General features: G+C 39.0%; 1 protein-coding gene across 2 annotated transcripts; it reads right to left on the reverse strand.

The window, feature by feature from the left end:
• FAM151B (family with sequence similarity 151 member B) lies at positions 1–24684 on the reverse strand. Of its 2 annotated transcripts, XM_079788215.1 has the most exons (7): positions 24534–24653; positions 18677–18773; positions 17960–18085; positions 16548–16713; positions 10866–11083; positions 7999–8134; positions 1–2264 (listed from the first exon to the last, which is right to left on the reverse strand). In XM_079788215.1, exons 3-7 carry the CDS (start codon positions 17976–17978, stop codon positions 2105–2107), a joined length of 699 nt encoding a protein of 232 aa, XP_079644341.1. In that variant the 5' UTR covers positions 17979–18085; positions 18677–18773; positions 24534–24653; the 3' UTR covers positions 1–2104. The 2 variants fall into 2 exon arrangements, with proteins under 2 accessions (XP_079644341.1, XP_079644340.1); XM_079788214.1 differs by lacking the exon at positions 18677–18773 and having other exon boundaries at positions 24534–24684.
• Positions 24685–24916: the final 232 nt, after the last annotated feature.

Consider the following 24916-nt stretch of genomic DNA (forward strand, 5'->3'; position numbering starts at 1 on the left):
CATATTAAACAGTGTCTATTTCTAATATATAATTATTAGACATTTCCATAAGGATGTATAAGGATAATTTCCTTAGTATGACATTCCAAAAATGTAGTATTTTATGACCTGTGAATAATTTTTAACAAAATAAATGAAAACCATGCTATTATAAAATATTAAAAAATGACTATTATCTATAAAATTTCAAAATATGGTGTTTATACAAAGAATCCTTATTTCAATCTAGCAGTTTACAGCACAGAATAAATCAAACTATACAGAACCTGAGTGTATTAATTTGATGTTGTCATATACAACTTTCTTTCTGTCAGTAAGGAGATCCTAACAATGGGCATCATGCTTTTCTTGGTAATTTGATATAAGCAAGTTATAATGTATATAGTATTTAATTTCTTGTGGCTTTTATTTGGGAAAAAACCTGGAGGTGTTCCACTTAATGTTTTGAAGAACATGAATTATATTAGAAATATTTTTTTATTCAGAACATAGAATTGTACCTAGTGTTTATAGGCAGCTAAATCCTTTTTTGCAAGTTCTAATATTGAGAAAAGTGCTTGTCTATAAGTTGTAAGGATACAGACTGGAAAATATGTAAATAGATTAGTTCATAAAATGGTTTCAATAAAGGTTCAAAATGTTATTTTAATTATCATTGTTTTTTATTTATCTCAAATACTAATGATAAAATTTCAATATAATCTGAAGCTGTGCCACATATGTTACTTTGAGTAAATAGAAAACTATGAAAGAAAAACCGTTGTTTCTATTCTTATCCCAACATAAAAATATATATATTTAGTAGGATTAAAACTCCTACTTTATTTAGAAGAATTTGTAGTCATCTATCAATCCCTAGAACCCTTAGGAGCTGAGGTTGTGTGAACCTGGTTGTAAAACCATCCTATGGGACTTTTCATTCCATTAAGTAGAATATATCACTGGCATCCCAATGGTAAGTCACAGATGTTTGCAACAGGAATCAGATATGTATGCAGAAATACTCAGGGTATCTCTTGAGTGTGAAGAATGAAGTTATGAAGAATTAGGTTTTGAAATTCTAGGAGCAGAACAAGGCATGAACTAAGGTGGTGCTGGTGAGAAACTTGAAAATCAAATGATATATTACCAGGATTAAAATTCCAAGAGTATTTTGCTCACTATAGAGAAGATACTATGATTGAAACAATGATACAAAGATATGCGTATCAGTCAGCACGCTCCCAAAAATATGGAAATTCTAGGTCCATCCAGTTTAATTTATTCAGTAAGTGGATTTGATTCTGTTATGAAAAAGCTGTTCAGCCCTGTAATAGTTAAAAATACTTCTGGCCCTAGCTGGTTTGGCTCAGTGGATAGAGCGTTGGCCTATAAATTGAAGGGTCCCGAGTTCAATTCCAGTCAAGGGTACATGTCCAGGTTGCGGGCTCAATCCCCAGTAGGGGGCGTGCAGGAGGCAGCCGATCAATGATTCTCATCATTGATGTTTCTATCTCTCCCTTCCTCTCTGAAATCAATAAAAATATCTTTAAAGTAATAATAATCCTATATAATAAAGAGCTAATATGCTAATTAGACCAAATAGCAGAACAACCGTCCGTGAGGGCCAGCCTGGACTGTGAGGGCTGAGGCCCTTGCACGAATTTCATGCAAGTAATAAATAAATAACACTTCTGAAGCCGCCTTACTCTTTTGTAGTCTCTGAAATAACCAATTCTCCAGGAAAATGGGAAGAGGGTGCCACATTTTTGTGGATCTCTGGAATGTAAGTGCCAACAAAATGTGATTCATACCTATTATGACACATGGATTCTTTCAGTTATTTTCAGTATATCAGAATTATTTTTTATAAAGGGTTTTAAATATCATTTTTTCTAAATTATTAGAGTAGGCTCACTGAAACCTCTTCTTTCCAAATCTTTTAGGTAATATAGTATCATAAGGACATATGCCTAATACACAAGTAAGCACTCAATACGTATTTCTTGATTGGATGAATTGGAGCATAACTCAATCATCACAATTTATATAGTAATTAATTCAGACCAAAGCAGAGAAGGATTATGAAACCAAAACATAAAATAATTTACAAGAATCTTTTTTTTTAGAGATTAACTTTGATTCCAATGGCTTGTTTAAATTCACGATTTTGTGGTTCCAGGATATCATAGAAAACTTGTTTTTTGTCAAAATAGTCTCTAATAAAAAGTAAATCTTCAATGGAATAGTTATCATTTTTTCCAGTCCAAATAGTCAGGCTGTACCTGCATTAAAATAAAACAGAATTCTATAGTTAAAAGTGGAAGATAAGAAACAGTGATAAGGAATTCCAATAAGCCTAAAAATAGTTTGTCTCCAACCAAAATTCACACCAATAAAAAAAAATTAGTTAGCAATGGTGAAATGATTCCTTCATTCCTTCATCAACATTAAATGGACTAGAGAGAGGGAAAAAAAATTACATGGTTGTTGCTAAATTAGCTAACTGCTGTATCTGAATTACAGGAATGTTAAATGGCTTTAGAAACCCAGACTACTAGCACTGAAAATGGGCCAAATTTTGGACAAAAGAACTGAGGAGATTGCACTGCTGATCAAGGAATCTGTTCTCGACATAGAAATTATTGCTCTAACCTGGGTTTCCTCAGTAGCCTGACCAGAGTCAAAGCACAACTGGAAGAGACCGTGAACAGACACAAGTGCCACTGACACCCCCAACACTCACTCACTCTGTAAGTGGCTTCACTATTCCTTCTGGGGATTTCTGTCTGAGACATGCTACAAGATGTCACTGAAAATACCAAATGGAGTAAATTTAGATCTACTTCTGGACTTAAAAAACAATAATAATATATGCAGATTTGTTATGGATATAAGAATATGCTCAGCCCTAGCTGGTTTGGCTCAGTGGATAGAGCGGGTTTGACTCAGTGGGTAGAGCGTCGACCTGTGGACTGAAGGGTCACAGATTCAATTCCAGTCAAGGGCACATGCCCAGGTTACGGGCTCAATCCCCAGTGGGGAGTGTGCGGGAGGCAGCCAATCAATGATTTTCTCTCATCATTTATGTTTCTATCTCTCCCTCTTCCTTCCTCTCTAAAATTAATAAAAATATATTTTAAAAAAAGAATATGCTCAGAATTTTAATGCTACTTAAATTGTATATTTTCATTTCAGTGACATTTCCCTGTTGCACTGGAGTCTAGAGAAATGCAAAGCTGTTAGTTTCGTATTTTTCTCCATAAACATGTCAAAATCCAGCGGAAAATCTCCAAAGCATTTTTTCTACTCATGATCAAAAAGTAGTCTAATGAAGGCATATATTCTTTTTATATTGACAAATTCCTGTCCTTACGAATGGTGACACCATTTTGGAAATGTAATAGAGGGAAGTACTTTGGATTTTCTCCCATAGCAATATTATGTGACAAATCAAAATGGACTTTTAAAGAACACAGAAAAGAAAAAAAACCGAGAATTACTTTATAAATCTATTATTTTTGCTAATATGGCATCTACTGTATTTGAGCACCATGGTGACAAAATGTATAAAAAGACACGATGTGAACTGAAGTTAAAAGAAGAGCTTTCCAGCCCTAGCCAGTTTGGCTCAGTGGATAGAGCATCCACCTGTGGACTGAAGGGTTCCAGGTTCGATTCTGGTCAAGGGCACATGTCTGGGTTGTGGGCTCGATCCCCAGTAGGGGGCATGCAGGAGGCAGCCAATCAATGATTCTCATCACTGATGTTTCAATCTCTCTCCCTTCCTCTCTGAAATCAATAAAAAAATATATTTTTTTTATAAAAGAAAAGCTTTCCAGAGCTTTCTAGAGTTCTCTCTTTTAATCTTCCCCCTGTTGTACTTAAACTGAAATAGGAAAAATAAAATCGCCTAAGGATATCTTAAATTGTATTCCTTCAAATCAATTCTCAGGTCTTGTATTTAAAGCCCTTTTTATAGTGAAATACCATATGTAGGAAAAATGCATAATTGTACATTTTAACAAATTATTAGAAAACTAGAGGCCCGGTGCACGAAATTCGTACATGGGGGGTGGGGGGGTGTTCCTCAACCCAGCCTGCACCCTCTCCAATCTGGGACATCCCTCTCACAATCCAGGACTGCTGGCTCCCAACTGCTCGCCTGCCTGCCTGCCTGATTGCCCCTAACTGCTTCTGCCTGCCAGCCTGACCACCCCCTAACCACTCCCCTGCCAGCCTGATCGACGCCTAACTGCTCCCCTGCTGGCCTGATTGCCCCTAACTGCCCTCCCCTGCTGGCCTGGTCACCCCTAACTGACCTTCCTTGCCAGCCTGGTCACCCCTAACTGCCCTCCCCTGCTGGCCTGGTCACCCCCAACTGCCTTCCCCTGCAGGCCTGGTTGCCCCCAACTGCCCTCTTTTGCCAGCCTGGGCCCCCCCACCCCAACTGTCCTCCCCTGCAGGCCTGGTCGCCCCCAACTGCCCTCCCCTGCTGGCCTAATCACCAACAACTGCCCTCCCTTGCCGGCCATCTTGTGGTGGCCATCTTGTGTTCACATGGGGGCAGTCATCTTGTGTGTTGGAGTGATGGTCAATTTGCATATTATCTCTTTATTATATAGGATTAACTCCAGTGTAACTAAAACAAGTCAAGAAATAGAACATTACCAGCACCTCGAGAAGCACCTTTGTCACTGCCCCACCACAACCTTGCCTCTCCCCGGGAGTCCTCACAACCTTGACTTTTGTGGTAGCCATCTTCTTGCTTTTCTTTATTTACCAACTATATATTCATCCCTAAATAAAACAGTTTAATTTTTCCTGTTAATGAATTTTATATAAATGGAATCATATGGTATAGAATATAATTTTTGGTCTTGATTCTTTTGCTGAACATTGTGAAATTTATCCAAGTTGAATCATGTAGCTATAGTTTATTCATTTTCTTTGGAAAATAGTTTAGCATTATCTACTAAAGTTGAAAATATGACCCTGACCAGTTTGGCTCAGTGGATAGAGCGTTGGCCTGTGGACTGAATGGTCCCAGGTTCAATTCCAGTCAAGGGCATATACCTTGGTTGCAGGCACATCCCCAGTGGGGGGTGTGCAGGAGGTAGCTGATTGATGTTTATAACTCTCTATCCCTCTCCCTTCCTCTCTGTAAAAAATCAATAATATATATATATATATATATATATATATATATATATATAAAATATGAATACTCTAAGACCTAAAAATTCTACTCCTAGAATTCCCTCCTGATATAACTGTTCTAAATGCAGGCACATGTGCACCATGGTGTGTGTGTGTGTGGCGTGCGTGTGTATAAATGTTCTCAGCAGCAATCTTTTGTAATAGTCAAAACCATGAAACAGCTCTGTCCAGTAGGACTCAGCAGGTTGAGCATCGTCCCATGCACCAAGAGGTCACCTGTTCTATTCCTGGACAGGGCACGTGCCCAAGTTGTGGGCTCACTCCCCAGTAGGGGGTGTGCAGAGGCAGCCAATCGATATTTCTCTCTCATACAGCTGTTTCTCTCTCCCTCCTTCTCTAAAATCAATAAAACCATGAAACAATCTAAATGTCATTCAGTGATAGAAGAGATAAATAAATTGTGATATATAAATAACAGAATGATAGTTCTTTATGAATCTATAAAAATCTTCCCTAATTCTGCCTATCCTGTTCATGCTCTTCATGGTATCATTTGATAGAATTTCTAAATTTTAATGTATTCAAATTATTCAAACATATCCCTTTATGACTAGTGATTTTTGTATCTTGTTTAAGAATTCTTCCCCTTGCCCAATGTTGGGAAGATATTTTCTAGTGCTATATTCCATTAAAGCTTTATTATTTTACCTTTCATATTTAAAATAAGAAAACTCTGAAAGAGATGGTGTCAAGAGAAATGCAAAATTAAGGATAGTGAAAAAGAAATCATCATCAACAACAACAAAGAAGAACTAGACAGAGACATAGAAGAACCCACTTAGTGCAATGCCATGAGGTGAAAGACAAGGAAGCTTCAGACCGAGGGGGTGACCAGCAGTACTTAAGTGTTGCAGAGGTAAAGAATTTGGCTTGAACAAAGTGTGATCTTCAAATGAGAAATTTCAGGAGAGTGATTGGCTACACGAGAAGTGGAAGATGAGAAAATCGAGGTAAGAGATAATGAAAGAAATGGGATGGTAGGAACATCTATTTGAACATGGCAGCCTAACGTCAGCACTGCTTCCCTTTTCTCCTAGAATCACCCAAAAGCAACAAAAAGAACAGAAGAATGAAAACAGAAACTTGATATTCAATGAAATTAAGAAAGAGCTGAAACTGAAAATTACAAAACAGGTAAAAAAGGTTTCCAGTAGCAATACTGGTAGATCAAGGCCAGATGGGTATATAAGGAGATGGAGTTCGCCCATGTAGCAGTTTACAGAGGAAGCCTACAAAAGCCACTTACAGATGAGGAGCAATTTCCACCTAAACACTTTGCAGAGATTTCCTGGATCAGCTTTGGTCCCGAGAAGCAGTGGTGACAAGGAAAGACTTTACACAGGAATGCCATAGGGAACAAGGCCACTGCTGTGGAAACCCAACATTTTACATTTAAGAAATAGATGAAAGATTTTACTTAAACTACAACCACCTATCAGCACTGACTGGGGAGAAGTTAAAGGTTAAACAACTCACACATGAGACTCTCTGGGTCATAAGATCCATAGTCCTCGTTCCTCTCAAATATGAACTTTGCACAAGTACCTGATCTAGAAGACCTCACTTTCATTAAAGTAGAATAATCAAAATAACTTGGCAGAAGTTTTATACAAGAGAGTACAACAAAATATAAGAAAAAAACAAATGGCAGATGTAATAATAAATACCTCATCTCTAAACTACTTTCAGATAGCTGAAACAGAGAAAAAAAAATGAACAAAAAGAATGCCACAAAGCAGATGAAAACCACAACCAAACATTTTTTAAATGATGCAATTGCCTCTTTGAAGAAAGAGCACAAAGCAGAGATATGAGCTCAAATGCAAGACAACAGAAAGGAGATGATAAGACATTAACTGGCAGATCTTAGGAAAGAAGTAGAAAATTAATACTATTACAAAAACAAGGTTAAATCTAAAGGTATACAAGGAAGAAAATACATTACTGAAAATACAGTAAGGGACAGAGAAGACAAATTATAAAATCAAGTAAAATAAAATGCAAACAAAAGGAGAGACTAGAGAGAAAATAATAGATAACAAAGATAAGCAAAGGAGATGTACATATTCATAACAGGAGTCCTTAAAAGAGAAAGCATAGTGTTTCAAATGCAAAAGAACAAATACATAAAAATATAATTCACAGAAATATTTCAGAAAAGAACATTTGAATCTACATAGTGAAAAGAAATCCACATCCCTGTGTCTCCATAAAGTATAGAATGGTCCTTACGGAGACACAGTCTAGTAAAATTACCAAGACTCAAAGACAAAGAACCCAGCTGGGTGGCCCAGTTGGCTGGAGTGTCTTCCCATAAGCCAAAAGGGTTGTGGGTTCGATTCCTGGTCAGGATCCGTAGAGGAGGCGGCCAATTGATGTTCTCTTTTATATCAACGGTTCTCATTTTCTCTTTCTCTCTCTCTCTGTCTCCCTCTCTCTCAAAAAATCAATTAAAAATATCCTTGGGTGTGGATGAAAAAAAAAGTTTTCATGGAATAGACTTCTGAAACTATTATAGAATTCAGAGGGTAACTATTTTATCTGCTTAAAACTTTTTCAATGTATAACAATGAAAAAAGTGACATTTACTGGGCACCTACTATGTGCAAAAACTGAGGAAGAGACAATGTTAAGGTTCACTAAGAAGCTTCACTCTAGTGAGGGAGTCTGTATGCTTACAGAATCAGTGTTCATATTCTTTCCTACACACACCGTCTTGACATAATCAGTTTGCATCCTTTGTCTCTGTCTCTCACACACACTCACATGCACACTCTATGCTATAAAACTTATACATACCTGTTTGAGTTCTTTAACAGCCAAAGAAACTGAGAACAAGACTGCCTGACTAATGCTGCTCTGACAGGAAAAGTTACAGGCTGACTTAGTTCACTGCATATGCATTCCATCTCTTTCACCATTGTCCAACTATAACCTGAAATCAAAAGAAAGAAATTTAACTTTTCTACTAAAATACTAAAGTCAATTAAATAAAAACTAAATTACATATGTAAATTCACAGGTAATTCATGCAAACTTTCATTTGAATACAAATTGAATTAAAATATCACTTAGTGCAAGAAAATATTTTGGGTGGAAAATGTAGATGAAAATTAAATCTAAAATCATGCCACAAGTAATCTACAGCAATTATGAGAAAAAAAAATGCCTTGGCTGGGTAGCTCAATTGGTTACGTATCATTCTGGTTGCGGGTTTGATCCCCGGTTAGGGACATACAAGAATCGATCAATGAATGTATAAATAAGTGGGACAATAATAATATTCCCTCTTCTCTCCCCCTTTCTTCTATCTCTAAAATCAATAAATTAAAAAAAAAGTATTTACTAATATTTCAAGTGCAAAAATAGCAAATTTTGACACAGTAGTTACTTTAAAGATTCTAAGACTTTAAGGCACTTCCTCGTCATTAATATTCCCTATAAACTAAGATTTTCCATTTACGTTAATTAAGTTTTCTTTTCTAAGAGAAAGATGGCTACTAGGTATTGGTTAGCTAATTAAGTAATAATTAACTTCAAATTTTTAAATTTTATTTGTTTATTTATTTACTTATTACTCTTTAATTTATTAGGGACATTAAACTTCAATTTTTAAGTTTTTGGCTAGTCCAGATTTCTAATACATTTTACCTAAAATAGACATAGTTGTAAAACTGACTTTTATATATGTGCTTTAAATCATGTTAGGACATTGTAAAAATCACACCTGTTTATAAACAACTTTAGGAAAAAACATTTATATTTCTAAAATAACCCGGAATCTATCAAAAGCAGGCTGTAAAAAAGCATTGGTCAGTAAAAGAGCATTTTACAGAAAGCCTATGTGAATACGTTAGGTTAGCAGTTAAATTTCTCATGAAAGAAGGAAAATGTCTGCTTTCCTTTTGAATCTGAAAAAAATTATACATCTTTAATTAGAAAATTGCTAATAGAAGCTACACTTAACATTATTGTTTATATTTACATTAACACAAACATAAAATCTCTTTATAAAATTTGTGGCATAAGAGGCAAGGGAGGATAAAACACACGTTGGTGATGACAAGAGGCCAGTGGGAAAAAGCAGCCTTAAATAATGCAACACCAACATGACTTAAAGACCCAGATATGGTTTAACTCAATTCAAACCTGAGGTTAAAGCCCGAGTTAAACAGTGACTAAAAGGAGTTCAGAATCAGTAAGCAAGATATTAAATCATTTCTGGTTTACCTTCTTTAAACACTTTAAATTATATGTTATAATTTTTAATGAAATTAATAAAAATTTAAATGATTAGAAAATTGAACTAGAATTAAGAAATTAGAAAATGAATTAAGTTAAAACATAATATTTTTTTCTCTCAATCATAACAATTATTGGTCCCAGGGGTTATAACCTACATGTCACTAGAAAGCAGTTATTCGAATCTCAAGTTAGACTAAAAAACTTTCTATCTAAAACAATAATACTTTGGGTGGTGAGCACACAGTGAAATAAACAGATCTTATATCACAGAAATGTACACTTGAAATCTCTATGTTCCTATTAACCAATGTCACCCCAATACATTTAATAAAAAAATAATAAAAATAAATAAAAACAGTAATAGTAAATAAGTAAAAAGCGAATGCCCTAAACACAGGATAAAAGATCACACCTCCACAGGTTCTAAATGCCTTCTTAGTTTATCATTGTCACCACTTGGACAGGTGTCCATAGCGTCTGATGGCTTACTGGCTGCTTACCTGGAAACCACTACCTAGGGATGTACGAAGAAATAGGAAGATGGATTCAAATAGTGTAATAAGTTTCAGCCAGGAAAAAGAAGCTGAAAATACCAGGTCCTTCTGTAGGAATACGTGAAGGAAAGAAGGGATCGGGCCTAGAGGAGAAGTTCATGGCCTCCCACACTCTTGTCCAGCCAAAGAGAGCAGGAGGGTACCAAGGTCCCAGCACCCTACATGGGAGCCCTTCCAATGTCTAGGGAGCAGCGTTCATGCTCTTCAACACTCTCCCCCTACCTCTGGCCTCCAATCACATGGAAAGCTCTTAAAACCATTTTAAAAAAATATATTTAATCTAACAAAGGGAGTTTGCTCCACAGTAAAAAGAAAGAAAAAAAAGACTATAGAATGTTTTACAAGTTCAAAGAGACCAACTTAGGATTTGTTTAAAGTATGTACAGAGGCTGCTTTCGTTATTCTAGACCTTGCCAATAAATATTTCTCATGGAAGCTGGTGACAGGATGTCACCAATGAGTGAAGTGTCTACTGAAATAATAGAAAGAAGAATCATACACATATTTTTAGGGCTAGATCTTTCTCTCCATTAGGCTCTTAGATTTTGTGGAATGTGATTTTGGTTTTGTATTAAAGGTATTTTTATATTTGCAGTATTTATAAATTTTTAAAATATATATTTATTGATTTCATAGATGAAGGGAGCGAGAAACAGAAACATCAATGATGAAAGAGAACCACTGATCGGCTCCCTCCTGCACACCCCCCACTGGGGATCGAGCCCACAACCAGGGCATGTGCCCTAACAAGGAATCGAACCGTGACCTCCTGGTTCATAGGTCAACGCTCAACCACGGAGCCATGCCGGTTGGGCTAGAGTATATTTTAATTTGCCCAACAAGAAATACATTTTAAAAAATTATTACCTTCATTAACTTTCTCAGGATGCCATCCTGTTGTCCAACCTAGGGAAAATGTCACATCTGGAAAGAAGGAAGTCACAGTGTCTATAAAAGGCTTTGCATCCACTACTCTGCTGTTTCCATTTGGACCGGGAAGAATATCAGCGTTAATCCACACAGGACGCTTCAGATGCTTCTTCACATTTTCCAAGAGCATCATGGCTGGCTCTACAGCTGCCAGACTGAAAACACAGTTTGTTGTCAATGACCGATACACCTAGAGATTTTGAAACAATAAGGTTTTAATCAGACTACGTAATTTTTCCTCTTAAAAAATGTATACACAAACTTTACTGGAAACTATACTACTTTTAATTCTGAACCATTTCAGACCCTTTAAGGCCTATGTTGATTTCTAAGAAAATTAACTTTTAGTGAATACTGTGATGGGAAGCTAAGAACTTGAGAGATGGATGTTGGGGGGGGGGGGGGAAACATTCAGCACCCGCTCTTCACATTTCCATCTTTCTTCCTAAGGGACTGGCATCCTTCTGCTTATGCTTCTACCGCTTTTCACTCACTCCTTTTGGGCCTCTACTTTAGGAAGAGAAACTGATAATCCCATTATTTCTTGGGTCACGTTTATTAGTGAGCAAGGATACTGTGCATTAAAACCAGAGGAAACCAGCCACTAGCCTTTCACTCTGCTCCCATGTGGTAAGCTCTTTTCCCCACTCTTCTGCCCCTGGAATGGAGGGCCTAGATTTCATATATATATATATTTAAATGTTTTTCAATTACAATTAACATTCAGGATTATTTTGTATTAGTTTCTAGATGTACAGCATAATAGCTAGATAATCATATTCTTTACAGTGTTTCCCCCTGATATTTTCAGTACCCACCTGGCACATACATAGTTATTACAATATTATTGACCATATTTCCTATGCTGTACTTTACATCTCCATGACTATTCTGTAACTACCAATCTGCACTTCTCAATCCCTTCCCCTTTTTCACCCAGTTTCCCAATACCCTTCCCCTCTGGCAACCATGAGTCTATTCTCTGTACCTATGAGTCTGTTTCTGTTTTGTTGTTCATTTATATTGTTCTTTAGACTACACATGTAAGTGAAATCATATGACATTTGTCTTTCTCTGTCTGACTTATTTCACTTAGCATAATACCCTCTAGGTCCTCTTACCCATGCTGTCTCAAATGGTAAGATTTCATTCTTTTTTATTGGAGGCCCTAGATCTTAGTGGACTAATAAACTCTAACGCTGCAAATTCTAATGTAGATGCTGTATTTCTTTGTCTCAAATGCACTCTGCCTTGAAGGGTATCAATACCATGTTAAAATGACAATTCTGATCACCTGACACTGTACTTCCTAAAAATTCCCCCATTTTTGGTAGCAACCACCTTATACCTGTGATTCCAAAGCTTGCGTGTCTGCAAGTCCTATGGGGTTCTGCTCCTCCTGGGTGCAGCACGGGGAAACCCTGAAACTCTTTTCCAGAAAGGACTCTGATTTCTTAAGAAATCTGGTGTTTGCAGAGGTTTTAGGCTTTCTCAATTTAGTAAGCTGACATGGGGCTGTTTAACATTGGTTTTCCATCTGACAATATCTAGTGTCAAACAGCATTTTCTCCCCAAAATTGAAATTCCATCAGCATATATAAGTGTCGACTACATGCAAAGCACTGTGCAGTAAGAAACTATGACACAAAACACAATGAAGCAAGAATTTAATATACATATTCCATTTTATATGTAAATATTTTAGTTACCACTAATATAGACTACTAATACAAAAAGTAATGATTCCCTCCCTTACCAAACACTTAAATATGAAAAACAAAACCTACATTAAGTAAAACATAAAGCCTTACTAAGGCAAATAACACTTTTGTTGTTACAGTTCTTATTTTTCTAGAACTTGACAATCCTAAAGGAGTAAAGGAGTAAATGTGGAGGAAAAGCCTGGAAGACTCAATATTGTAAATCCTGTATAATGACACATCCCTCCCAATCCTACATAATAAAACCCTAATATGCAAATCGACCAAACGGCAGAATGACCGGTCGCTATGACATGCACTAACCACCAGGGGGCAGACGCTCAACACAGGAGCTGCCCCCAGCCCGCAGGCCCCAACCAGCAGCAGCGGGGGGTGGGGCCAGCGAGAAGGCGGCACCAGGCCAGCCAAGGCAAGTGCCAGCAGTGGACCCAATCGCCCCACCAGTTGCCCCACAGATCGGCCCTGACCGCTGGCCAGGCCTAGGAACCCTTCCCATGCACAAATTTCATGCACCAGGCTTCTAGTTAAACTATAAATTCCATGTAATTCTAATTACATTCTCAGTTCTTATATGTATTAGTATTAAGTTTCCCATAAAGGACTGTCTAAAGGTTTGCCACAGTGATAATTTGAAGAGGGAAGTCCTGATCAGAATACTATCTAAAATTTCTCTTTGCGGCCCCTGGATCCGGGTGAGCCTGGGTCCCGGGTCCGGGCGAGGCCGCGGGCCCCTGGATCCGGGCGAGCCTGGGCCCCGGGTCCGGGCGAGGCCGCGGGCCCCTGGATCCGGGCGAGCCTGGGCCCCGGGTCCGGGCGAGGCCGCGGGCCCCTGGATCCGGGCGAGCCTGGGCCCCGGGTCCGGGCGAGGCCGCGGGCCCCTGGATCCGGGCGAGCCTGGGCCCCGGGTCCGGGCGAAGCCGCGGGCCCCTGGATCCGGGTGGGGCCGCGGGCCCCGGGTCCGGGCGAGGCCGCGGGCCCCTGGATCCGGGTGAGCCTGGGCCCCGGGTCCGGGCGAGGCCGCGGGCCCCTGGATCCGGGTGAGCCTGGGCCCCGGGTCCGGGCGAGGCCGCGGGCCCCTGGATCCGGGTGAGCCTGGGCCCCGGGTCCGGGCGAGGCCGCGGGCCCCTGGATCCGGGTGAGCCTGGGCCCCGGGTCCGGGCGAGGCCGCGGGCCCCTGGATCCGGGTGAGGCCGCGGGCCCCTGGATCCGGGTGAGCCTGGGTCCCGGGTCCGGGTGAGGCCGCGGGCCCCTGGATCCGGGTGAGCCTGGGTCCCGGGTCCGGGTGAGGCCGCGGGCCCCTGGATCCGGGTGAGCCTGGGTCCCGGGTCCGGGTGAAGCCGTGCCCCCCCTGGGTCCGGCCGAGACCAAACCAGAGGGAGTCGGACCTGCATTATCACCATTTGTCCACCATCCAGAGCTGAGGGGTCAGTGCCGACATGTACTCATAAGGAACTGGTGGACATTGATATTGGGTCTCAAAAGAACTGTTGGTCCAGAAAGAAACTCACTACAGACTGATTTTTTGCCTGTCAGCATAACTATTATTGCCCGTCGCACATTCAATTCTTATAAGTACATCTCTAGTGACACATGATTTCGCTCATCTAGGGGAAATGATGAACAACATGGACTGATGAACAAGAACAGAACCAGAAACAAGGAGGCACCGATCGGACTATCGGGCCTCAGAGGGAGGATAGGGGAGGGTGGGGGGAGAAGGGAGAGATCAACCAAAGGTCTTGTGTGCATGCATAAGAGCCTAACCAATGGTTAAGTTCAACAGGGGGTTGGGGCATCCATGGGGAGGGGTGTGGGATGGGAATGGGGGGATGAGGACAAATTTGTGACACCTTAATCAATAAAGAAATTAAAAAAAAATAATAATAAAATAAAATTTCTCTTTGCTTAGTACTTTTCTAAATCCCTAGAAAAAAACTTAAACTTAGTTTTTATAGAATAGATTCTTTTTCCTAAAATGTTACTTGTATGTCAAACCTCTGAGTATCACATCCTATTTTTCTATTAAATTCATTTAAAAATTAGGGGTGACATAATTAAAATCATACTTAAAATTGCAAAAACTCATTTAAAATTACATTCTAAGGGAAATATTTTGGCTAAAACACAGGAGTTTGTTACTCCAAATAAAATTTTTAAATCATCATATATTACTTAGTTATTATTATTACTTAACAAGTTAAACTTCAAGATACAAAACAAGAGCTAGTAAATTTTGACTAAAAGGTCATTCAGCTTCTCTTACTGAGAAGGTGAAGAGTTTTGCTTCAGAGTGTAAACTCTAGTCAGATGGGCAACACCCTTCAAATATGTTATTACCAAAAAGTCTTTTTTTTACTGGCCTTTTGTGGTAGCTGTCAATGTTGAAGAATGAATGAGCTGCCCTGCTGGTGTAGCTCAGTGGTTGAGCACCAACCTGTGAACTGATTCCTGGTTGGGGCACACGCCTAGGTTGTGGGCTTGATCCCCAGTAGGGGGCGTGCAGAAGACAGCTGATCAATGATTCTCATTATAGAAGTTTCTATCTCTCTCTCCCTCTCCCTTCCTCTCTGAAATCAATAAATATATACATCTAAAAGAATGAATGAGCTAATCTGACTGGCAAGGAGCCAAAGAATACACCACAGGGAATAACTCAAGGGGCAATAATAATCATACAAAAAAACTAAACACATGAAAAGGCAAGGAGATCTAAAACTTTGAGTCACCAGGCATTGAAGATCAAGTATTTTGTTTCATGGCATATTGAACCGGCTCCAGGAAATCTGAAATCTGGTCCTCCCTCAGCTGCCAAGCTCAGCTGTTGTCCTTGAGTATATCACTTAACCTCTCTGGGACTAAATTTCTTTGTCAATGAAATGGAATTGAAACATTCACCATCTTAAAAGTTTTTCCATTTACTGTAAATAGCTCTAGAATTCACCAACAGTATAATGAGGTTTACTGGAATATTTAGCCCCACAACAAATGACTAGAGTCGTCTTAATAACTCTATGAATAAGATTTCCAAATACATATATTTTTTTCTCCAGAGGGTGGAAGGGAGAGGCAGAGAGGGATAGAAACATCAATGATGAGAGAGAATCATCAATCAGCTGCCTACTGCACACCCCCTGCTGGGGATCAAACCCACAACCTGGGCATGTTCCCTGACAGGAATCAAACTGTGACCTCCCCGTTCATGGGTCGACGCTCAACCACTGAGCAACACCAGCCAGGCAGATTTCCAAATCTTTATTAATTTCTTGAGATCATTCAATTTAAAAATATTGTTCAGAGATGAAGTAGGCTTACCACAAATCTTAGATTTTCATAAAAGTTGCTTTAGTACTTATGGTGAGCTTCTAGGGTGACCCAATATATTTCTGGCTTGACCTATAATTTTCACACTACCAAAATACCAGAAAAGTAAAACTTACTATGAAAGCTACAGGGAAGGAAATGACACTTAATCTTGCTCTTCATTATCAATGCCTCCAAAATACTGTTTTTAAGGAACATTTCAGTTATTGAAGAAATCTAAACAATTCCCTATTCACAAATATAACAATATAAATCAAGTAGAATATGCATTAACTACCTCAACAAAATTCTCTCAATTCCTTCTCTTCTGGACTACCTTTTAACAAAGGTAGCATTGTAAATTTACTGTTGTATTACCACAATGGTCACTTACAATAAATTCCTTTATAAAAATTAACTGTAAACAGCTCAGTGTGTCTTAGATCCAGTCCTAGAATGTATCAGTCTGCAATTCCATTTCAATTTAAGTAAAAGTACAAAGTTAGTTAGGCACAGATATGAGAAGCTACTAACTCCTCCCCACCAAAAAAAAATTATTCTGTAACAACCAAAAGACTGAATATATTTGTACAAATACCTCTTAAAATCCAGCTTGATGCCTTTATTGCTTTTCGTAACTTCCGTCAGCCATTCCTGGAGAGTATTATCACTACTTGTTTCAGGAGGATGGGCCATGATCGGTTGGCCATGGTCTGATCCCTCACTTGGAAGGAGGACATCAGCCTCGATCATATGGGCAGTACCTGTCCAAATAAAAGAAGTTAATACTTACAAAATAGGGACTGCAGAAGATGCCATGGCCAGTATCCTTTTGAGAAAGATAAAAGGTCTCTGCTACCTGAAAATATGCTCAGATATTTTTTAAAGAGTTGAATTCATCTTTTACCCAATCTATATACACTGAGTGGCCAGATTATTATGACCACCTAACGTTTGTAGGCAAATTAGCAGTACACTGCATCGTATGGGATATGGAAGCCGAAGGCGTGTTCTAACACCTTTGCTGTCTGCAGTTACCAAGATAAAACGTCTCCAATTAGCACAGGAACACAAGGATTGGACAGTCGAGCATTGGAAAAAAGTCATGTGTTCTGATGAATCACATTTCCAGTTGCATCATGCAGATGGCAGAGTGAGAATTTCGCAGAAACAGCATGAAAGCATGCACCCCACATGCATGAGTACAACCCTTCAAGCTGGTGGGGGGCAGTGTTATGGTTTGGGGCATGTTTTCCTGGCATGATTTAGGCCCTTTAATTCGTGTGGAACAACGTCTGAATAGCACAACATACCTAAAGTATCGTTGCTTATCAAGTTCATCCTATCATGTTGATGGCATATCCCAATGGAGATGGCTTCTTCCAACAAGACAATGCGCCATGCCACGGTGCTCGTATTGTGCAGGAGTGGTTTCAAGAACATGAAGGAGACTTTACCTTGCTTAGGTGGCCCCCACAATCACCAGATCTCAATCCAATTGAGCATTTGTGGGACGAAGTTAAAAGAGCCATCAGGCAGTTGGTTCCACAACCATCAAATCTCACAGAATTGGACAGTGCTATTCATCAGGCATGGTGTCAGATTTCTCACATCACCTTTCAACATCTCGTGGCCAAGAAGAATCTCTGCAGTATTGAAGGCAAAAGGTGGCCCAATGAATTACTGATGGGGTGGTTATAATAATCTGGCCACTCAGTGTACATAAAAGGCTAAAATGCTAAGTGTTTGACTTGTAGCTATGATGTGCACTGACCATCAGGGGGCAGGCACTCAACACATAGGTATGGAAACATGGAAAAGACTGATGAATCTCAGGGGTAAGGGGTATCAGGGCCTGCGGGATCAAGCTGAATCTATGCACCAAGCCTCCGACATCCCCGAGGAGCCCTGGATTGCCGAGAGGATGCAGGCCAGGCCGAGAGACCCCACCGGTGCATGAATTCATGCACCAGGCCACTAGTGTAAATATAAATAACTGCACTGACTTACTTTTCAGTGCCTCATTCATTTGTGCCTTATGGTTAGCAGCATGATACCAGGTGACCTGGGCACCATCTTCTGTTGTGATCTGGTTATTTCTCAGAAAATACTGCAGTATATTTTCACTCCAAGATCCTAAAATAAAAGCATTTTCATGAAAAAGAATAGATTGTTTTATATGGGGTAAATAATTTTAATAAAAAGGGCACAGCAGAGAGAAAAAGTAATTAAACGGAGAAAAACATGACATTTTAAAAAATGAGAACAAGTATGATATGGCAGGTATTTAACATATATATATAAATATATAAACATGCTACATATGATATAAGTAATAATTAGTAAACATATAGGATAGTCTGGATCTCAGAAGCATGAAAAAGCATGTAGAAAGAAAAAAAACTGGTAAGATACAGATATTTTAAAGCAGGAATTTTCACACTGTGTTACATGGATTCCAGGCCCCTTAAATAAGTAAAACATGTTAAGCCAAAGCTATATTAAAAGCTTCTAAATTTTATACAATTTAATTGTTTTCTCTACCTAAAGCCCTATTCCATATTTACATTAACAATTTAGAACCTTAAATTACACAGTTAAGCATATTTACCTTCAGATTATGAGTCTCAGCAACATTTATATGAATGACTAAGTAAACACCTGAGTTAATATTCACAGATTTATCTAGCATGTACAAATATACATAATTCCCATATCTATAATTACTTTTTGGCAGACCAGATTTTATCTTAATTAAACATTAATATGAGTTAACCAAGACCAAAACACTTCAATTCAGATCTGTCCCAAAGTATGCCATATCCTGCAATAGCAATGAGAAAAAGCTGAAAAACAATGAAAACAGTTATCTATAATCTTACCGCCCTAATTCTTGTTCATTTATTTAAACATTTAAGTGCCTGCCAAGTGGCTGCAAGCTCCCTATGCAGGAGATTGTGTCTTCTGTAATTTATTAATTCTGCCTAACAACAGTTAAAAAAATAAAAATGGCCATCATAAACTGCTGATAACACATTCAGAAAAAGTAAAAATTGATTACAGAAAAGAGGAGCATATAACTTCAAAATAACATACATGGGACTCAGCAACCACTCTGTATGTGGAACTACAGAATAAAGGAGAGAATTAGCTGCGGCATCCACTATCCCCCAAGCAATATCCTGCCCAAAACACTAGGCCCTATTTTGCATATGTAATAGAATCAGAGACTTTTAGATGAAAATACAAGGCCATCATATTTCAAATATTTAAGTTAGGCATTTTTAGAAGGCACATTAATTATTGGCTATAACAGACATGTCCAACAATGGAAAAATAATTAAATCATAGTATATTCTCAAGACAAAATATGTGACTGATGTGGATGTCAACAATGAAGTTTTAGAGATACACCAGAAGCCTCACAAAAAAGGTAACTGTGCACGTTACCAGAAAAAAGGTAAATGTTAGTTAATGGTATATACTGGCCCACAATACCATTCAACTATTAAGCACGCTGCAGTCAAATTTTTTATAAGGACAACCTATATACTACTAATAAAATGCCATGACTCCAGAAACTAAAAAAAAATTTAAGTAAAAAATTCTCCTTGCCCTGTTAATAGATGAAATTGCTACCTTGTACTTAGCCACAACTGTATATATCTATAGAATTTAAGATGACTCCGATTATCTATGATATTAATTCTATTTTAAGTAGGCTGTAACTCTGAAGATAGGGCCAAGAGAAAGGCAAAATTAGTTGCAGTTTTTTGAACTAAGACTTTTGAGGGAACCGTTTTTTAAAAAAAAAATTTTGAGTGAAAGATACAGTGAGTTCACGTATGTCCCTTCCCCTATTTTTACATCTTTCTGTGGTGATGTTTTTAAATTGATTGTGGTGATGACTATATACCAACTCTGAATATACTAAAAAATGAATGAATGACATGCTTTAAATGAATGAACTGTAAGGTGTGCAAATTACCTCAATAAGAAGAAAAAAAGAAAAAAGTTTTTTAAAAAGAAAAATACATCCATCCTTTAACCCAGAAATTTCACTTTCATAAATTTATTCCATAACAGATGTGCTTATATGTGGGAAATGACACATTTGATATAAAGATATTTATTGCAGCACTGTTTGTAAAAGCAAAAGAGGAAAATAACCTAAATATCCACCAACAGTAAATACACTAAATAAATTATAGTATATCTAGGCAATGAAACATTAAGCAGCCATTAAAAAGAATGAGGCAGCCCTAACCAGTTTGGCTCAGTGGATAGAACGTCGGCCTGTGGACTGAAGGGTCCCAGGTTCGATTCCAGTCAAGGGCATGTACCTTGGGGGGGAGGGGGTGTGCAGGAGGCAGCTGATCAATGTTTCTAACTATCCCTCTCCCTTCCTCTCTGTGGAAAATCAATAAAATATATATTTTTTAAAAGAATGAGGCAAATCTCTATATATAGATACAGAGCCATCTCAAAGTTATGTTAAGTGAAAAAAAGCAAGGTGGAGACTATAGATACTGTAATAGGAAGAATAATGACACACACACCCAAAAGCCTTCTATGTCCTAATCCCTATTAACAGTGAATATGCTATATTACATAGCAAGGGTGATGATTAAGGTTACAGATGGAATTAAGTTTGCTATTCAGCTGACTATGAGATGGAGATATTAGCCTAAATAATCCAGGTAGGCTCAATTTAATCACAAGACCATTATAGGCGAAAGAGGGAGGCAGGAGAGTGGGTGTCAGAGTGATGCAACATAAGAAAGACTCAACCAGCCACTGCAGACTTTGAAAATGGAGGAAGAGATCATAAACCAAGGAACTCAAGCGGTCTCTATAGTTAGCTGACCATAAGTTCAGGAGCATAGAGTCCAGAGGATGATTAACACAAGAACACTGATTTTCCCCCAGACCCTCCAGAGGGAATGTAGCCATGCTGACACTTTGACTTTAGTTCAGTGAGACCCATTTCAGAATTATAAAATAACAAATCTGTGTTGCTCTAAGCCACTAAAAATTAACGCTTTAAAAAACTAGTTTGTAAGTTTTTTAAATAGTGAGAGAAACTTTTAAAAAGAGATAGATAGTATATGATGGCAAATATACTATGACATTAACTATATTTTCTTAAAGTCAGAATTGTTCAAAAATGTACCATCAAGTTACTTTGGGGGCCTCTGAGTATTATCATTATGTGGATTCCTTTCCTACTTCAAAATACTTTATAAATGTTCTATAATGAGCATGCACTATGTTTACAATCAGGAAGCAATTTAAACTGAAAAAATGGTTGAAGTATACAAGGTTATTGTACAAAAGTCAATTGCATTTCTATTTATGAACAACGAACAAGTGGAATTTGAAAATAATACCATTTACATTAGCACCCCAAAAACTGAAATACTCAGGTATAAATCTAACAAAGTATGTACAAGATCTATATGAGGAAAACTGCAAAACTCTGGTGAATGAAATTAAAGAACTAAATAGAGAGATTATCCATGTTCAAAAATAAAAAGATAATATTGTCAAGATGTCAGTTCTTTCCAACTTGACCTATAGATTCAAGCAATTCTAATCAAAATCCCATCAAGTTATTTCATGGATACTGACAAACTGATTCTAAATTTTTTTTTAAAAGCTTACTGATTTACAGAGAGAAAGGAAGGGAGAGGGTAAGAGAGAAACATCAATGTGAAAGAGAAACATCGATCAGCTCTTGTGCACCACCCCACCAGCGATTGAGTTCATAACCTGAGCATGTGCTCTGAGCAAGAATCGAACAGGCAATCCCTTGATGCACGGGATGACAACCAACCAACTGAGCCACATGAGCCAGGGCAGATTCTTTATTTTATATAGAGGGCAAAAAAACCCAGAACACAATATTGAAGGAGAACAAAGTAATGACACTATCCAACATCAAGACTTACTATAAAGCTAAAGTAATCAAGACAGAGTTGTACTGGTGAAAGAATAAACAGATCAATGGAACAAAATGAAGAGCCCCCAAATAGATCTCCATAAATATAGTCAACTGATCTTTCACAAAGGAGCAAAGGCTATACAATGAAGCAAAAACAATCTTTTCAACAAATGGTTCTGGGACAACTGGACATCCACAACCAAAAAATGAAATCTAGACAAAGACCTTACACCTTTCACAAAAATTAACTCAAAATGGATCATACACATAAATGTAAAACTATAAAACTCCTAAAAGATAATATGTAGAAAACATAAATGACCTTGAGTATGGCAATGACTTTTTAGTTATGCACCAAAGGCACCATTCATGAAAGAAATAATGAATTAGCTTGACTTAATTAAATGAAAAACTTCTGTTCTTGGAAAGACAGTATCAAGAGAATAAGACAAACCACAGACAGGGAGAAAATATTTGCAAAAGACACACAGAATAAAGGACTGTTATCCAAAATATACACAGAGTCTACGGCCATACCACCCTGAACGCGCCCGATCTCGTCTGATCTCGGAAGCTAAGCAGGGTCGGGCCTGGTTAGTACTTGGATGGGAGAGCATTTGACTGCAAAATATACACAGAACTCTTAAAACACTACAATAAGAAAACAACACAATTAAAAAAGACCTCAACAAACAATTCACCAAAGAAGATAAACAGATGGCGAGCATATGAAAAGGTGTTCCACATCATGTGTCATAAGAGAAACACAAAATAACAAAGTACAACTGATACCATCCTATATAATAAAAGTGTAGTATGCAAACTGTCCCCTCGACTGGGGAATTCGCCCAGGAGTTTGACCAGGGGGCGGGGCCAGCCGGGGGAAGGGAGGGAGCACCCGGGCTGCTGGTAGCCGGCAGCTACCCTACCAAGTGCATGACTTTCATGCACTGGGCCTCTAGTTGCAATATAACCTAGTTATTAATAACTGGGAGGAAGCAAAGAGAAGGCCAAATATTATGAACATGTCATTTGTGCAGCTTTGCCAGGAAGCTGCAGTTTAGATGAAAGCCCAGTCAAGTCTGGATGAACTAGGGAAGGTACCTGCCTGTCAATCATACCTAGGAATAGGTCATTGGCTATAGTAGGCGTGGCCACTTCAAGCACCTGAAGATTTGAGATACTTAAGCTCCTAAAAGGAGTTTGCTTCTTGCTCTCTTGGGACTCCTGTTGCAGGGGGTGTGCTCTCTTGGATCTCATACAATGGACTGAATGACTGTAACTAGCATATTACTGTACTGGACCCAATTCCATCATGGAACGGAAATTTTGGATGCTGGCATTGCTTTTAGCGCTACTGAATCCCCAGATGCACATCTTCCAGACTGGTTTATGGGAAATGGGACTTTACAAACCCAGAGATGTAATTCCACACAAACAAAGATCACTCATCCTCCCACGTGAGTCTCTGAAAATTCTTTTCCTTGAGCTATCCTAAGGACCCCACTCCCACTAGCAAAAGAAAAAAAAAAGATCACCCATGCATTTCTCCGATAACACAACTACACACCTATTAGAATGGCCGAAGTCCAGAACACTGATAAAACAAATGCAGGTGAGGATGTGAAGCAACAGGAACTCTCAATCATTGTTGGTGGGGATGAAAAATAATGTAGACACTTTGGAAGATAGTTTGGCAGTTTCTTATAAAACTAAATGTACTCTTACCATATTATCCAGTTGCACTCCCTGATATTTACCCAAAGGAGCTGAAAACTATTGTCCAAAAACCTGCACACGGATGTTTGCATCAGCTTTATTCATAATTGCCAAAACGTGGAGGCAACCAAGCTGCTCTTCAGAGGGTGACTGGATAAACTGTGGCATACCCAAACAATGAAATACTATTTGATGCTAAAAAAGAAATGAGCTATCAAATAATAAAAAGACATGCAGGAAACTTAAAAGCACATTACTAAGTGAAAGAAGCCAATCTGAAAAAGTGACATATGATTCCAACTACATGACATTCTGGAAAAGACAAAACTATGGAGGCAGTAAAAAGATCATTGGTTGCCAGGGATTGGGGTGGGATAAGGGTTGGATCACAGAGTCTTTGGGAGCAGAGAAACTATTTTGTATGATACCATAGGACTGGATACATGTCATTATGCATTTGTCTAAACTCATAGAATGTACAGCACCAAGAGTGAACCCTGGTAAACTGTGGACTTTGGGTGATTATGATGTGTCAACGCAGGTTCACAATTGTAATGCTCACGGGGGAATGTTGATAATGGGGAGGCTATGCATGTATCCAGGTAGGGGGACATATGGGGAATCTGTTTCTCCCGTTCAATTTTCCTATGACCCTAAAACTTCTCCAAAAAACGAAGAAGGGCGCAATATTCTTGCCATTCTTGGTTGCCAGAACTGTGTGTTTTTTTCCCTCTTAACACCCACGCAGAACCAAGGTTCCAGGCCGATGGACTGTGGACGCGCGCTGAGAACGCGGATTGCCAGGATCGAAAGAAAGGGAGGGGTGCTGCCAGAGGTGTCTCTCACTGTCTCTTCCCACGCACAGGGCAGGACAAGAGCAGGATGTGGAGCCCGGTCGGCGGGGCGGGGACCGGCGCTTACCAGGGCCCCCAGCGGTCGTTGCCATGGTGACAGACGCCTGCAGTCCGCAAGCGCTAAGCCCTGGGCACCGCGGATGACCCTTCGCAGGTGACGTGGAAACGCAACTCAACGAACGAGGGAGAGCAGTCGGTCTCCAAGCGCGACCCGAGAGCAGCTTGGGAAGCGGCGGCGGAAGTGGCGTGGGCGGTGGGAATGCGCAGGCGCAGAGGCTGTGGCTGATGCGCAGGCTCCGCAGGCTCCGAGGCTGTTGGGCTGTTCAAGTGTCGCGCGAATTGTTTTTTTGGGGAAAAGTAGTCAGAAAAAAGGTAGGTAGTGAAAAAATAAAACTGGAAGCAGAGTTTGAACCTGGTGAGAAGATTGTAAAGTGTACTGAGGTAACCGAG

The sequence above is a fragment of the Cnephaeus nilssonii genome (genome assembly GCF_951640355.1).
Source record: "Cnephaeus nilssonii genome assembly, chromosome: 2".
NCBI lineage: Eukaryota > Metazoa > Chordata > Mammalia > Chiroptera > Vespertilionidae > Cnephaeus > Cnephaeus nilssonii.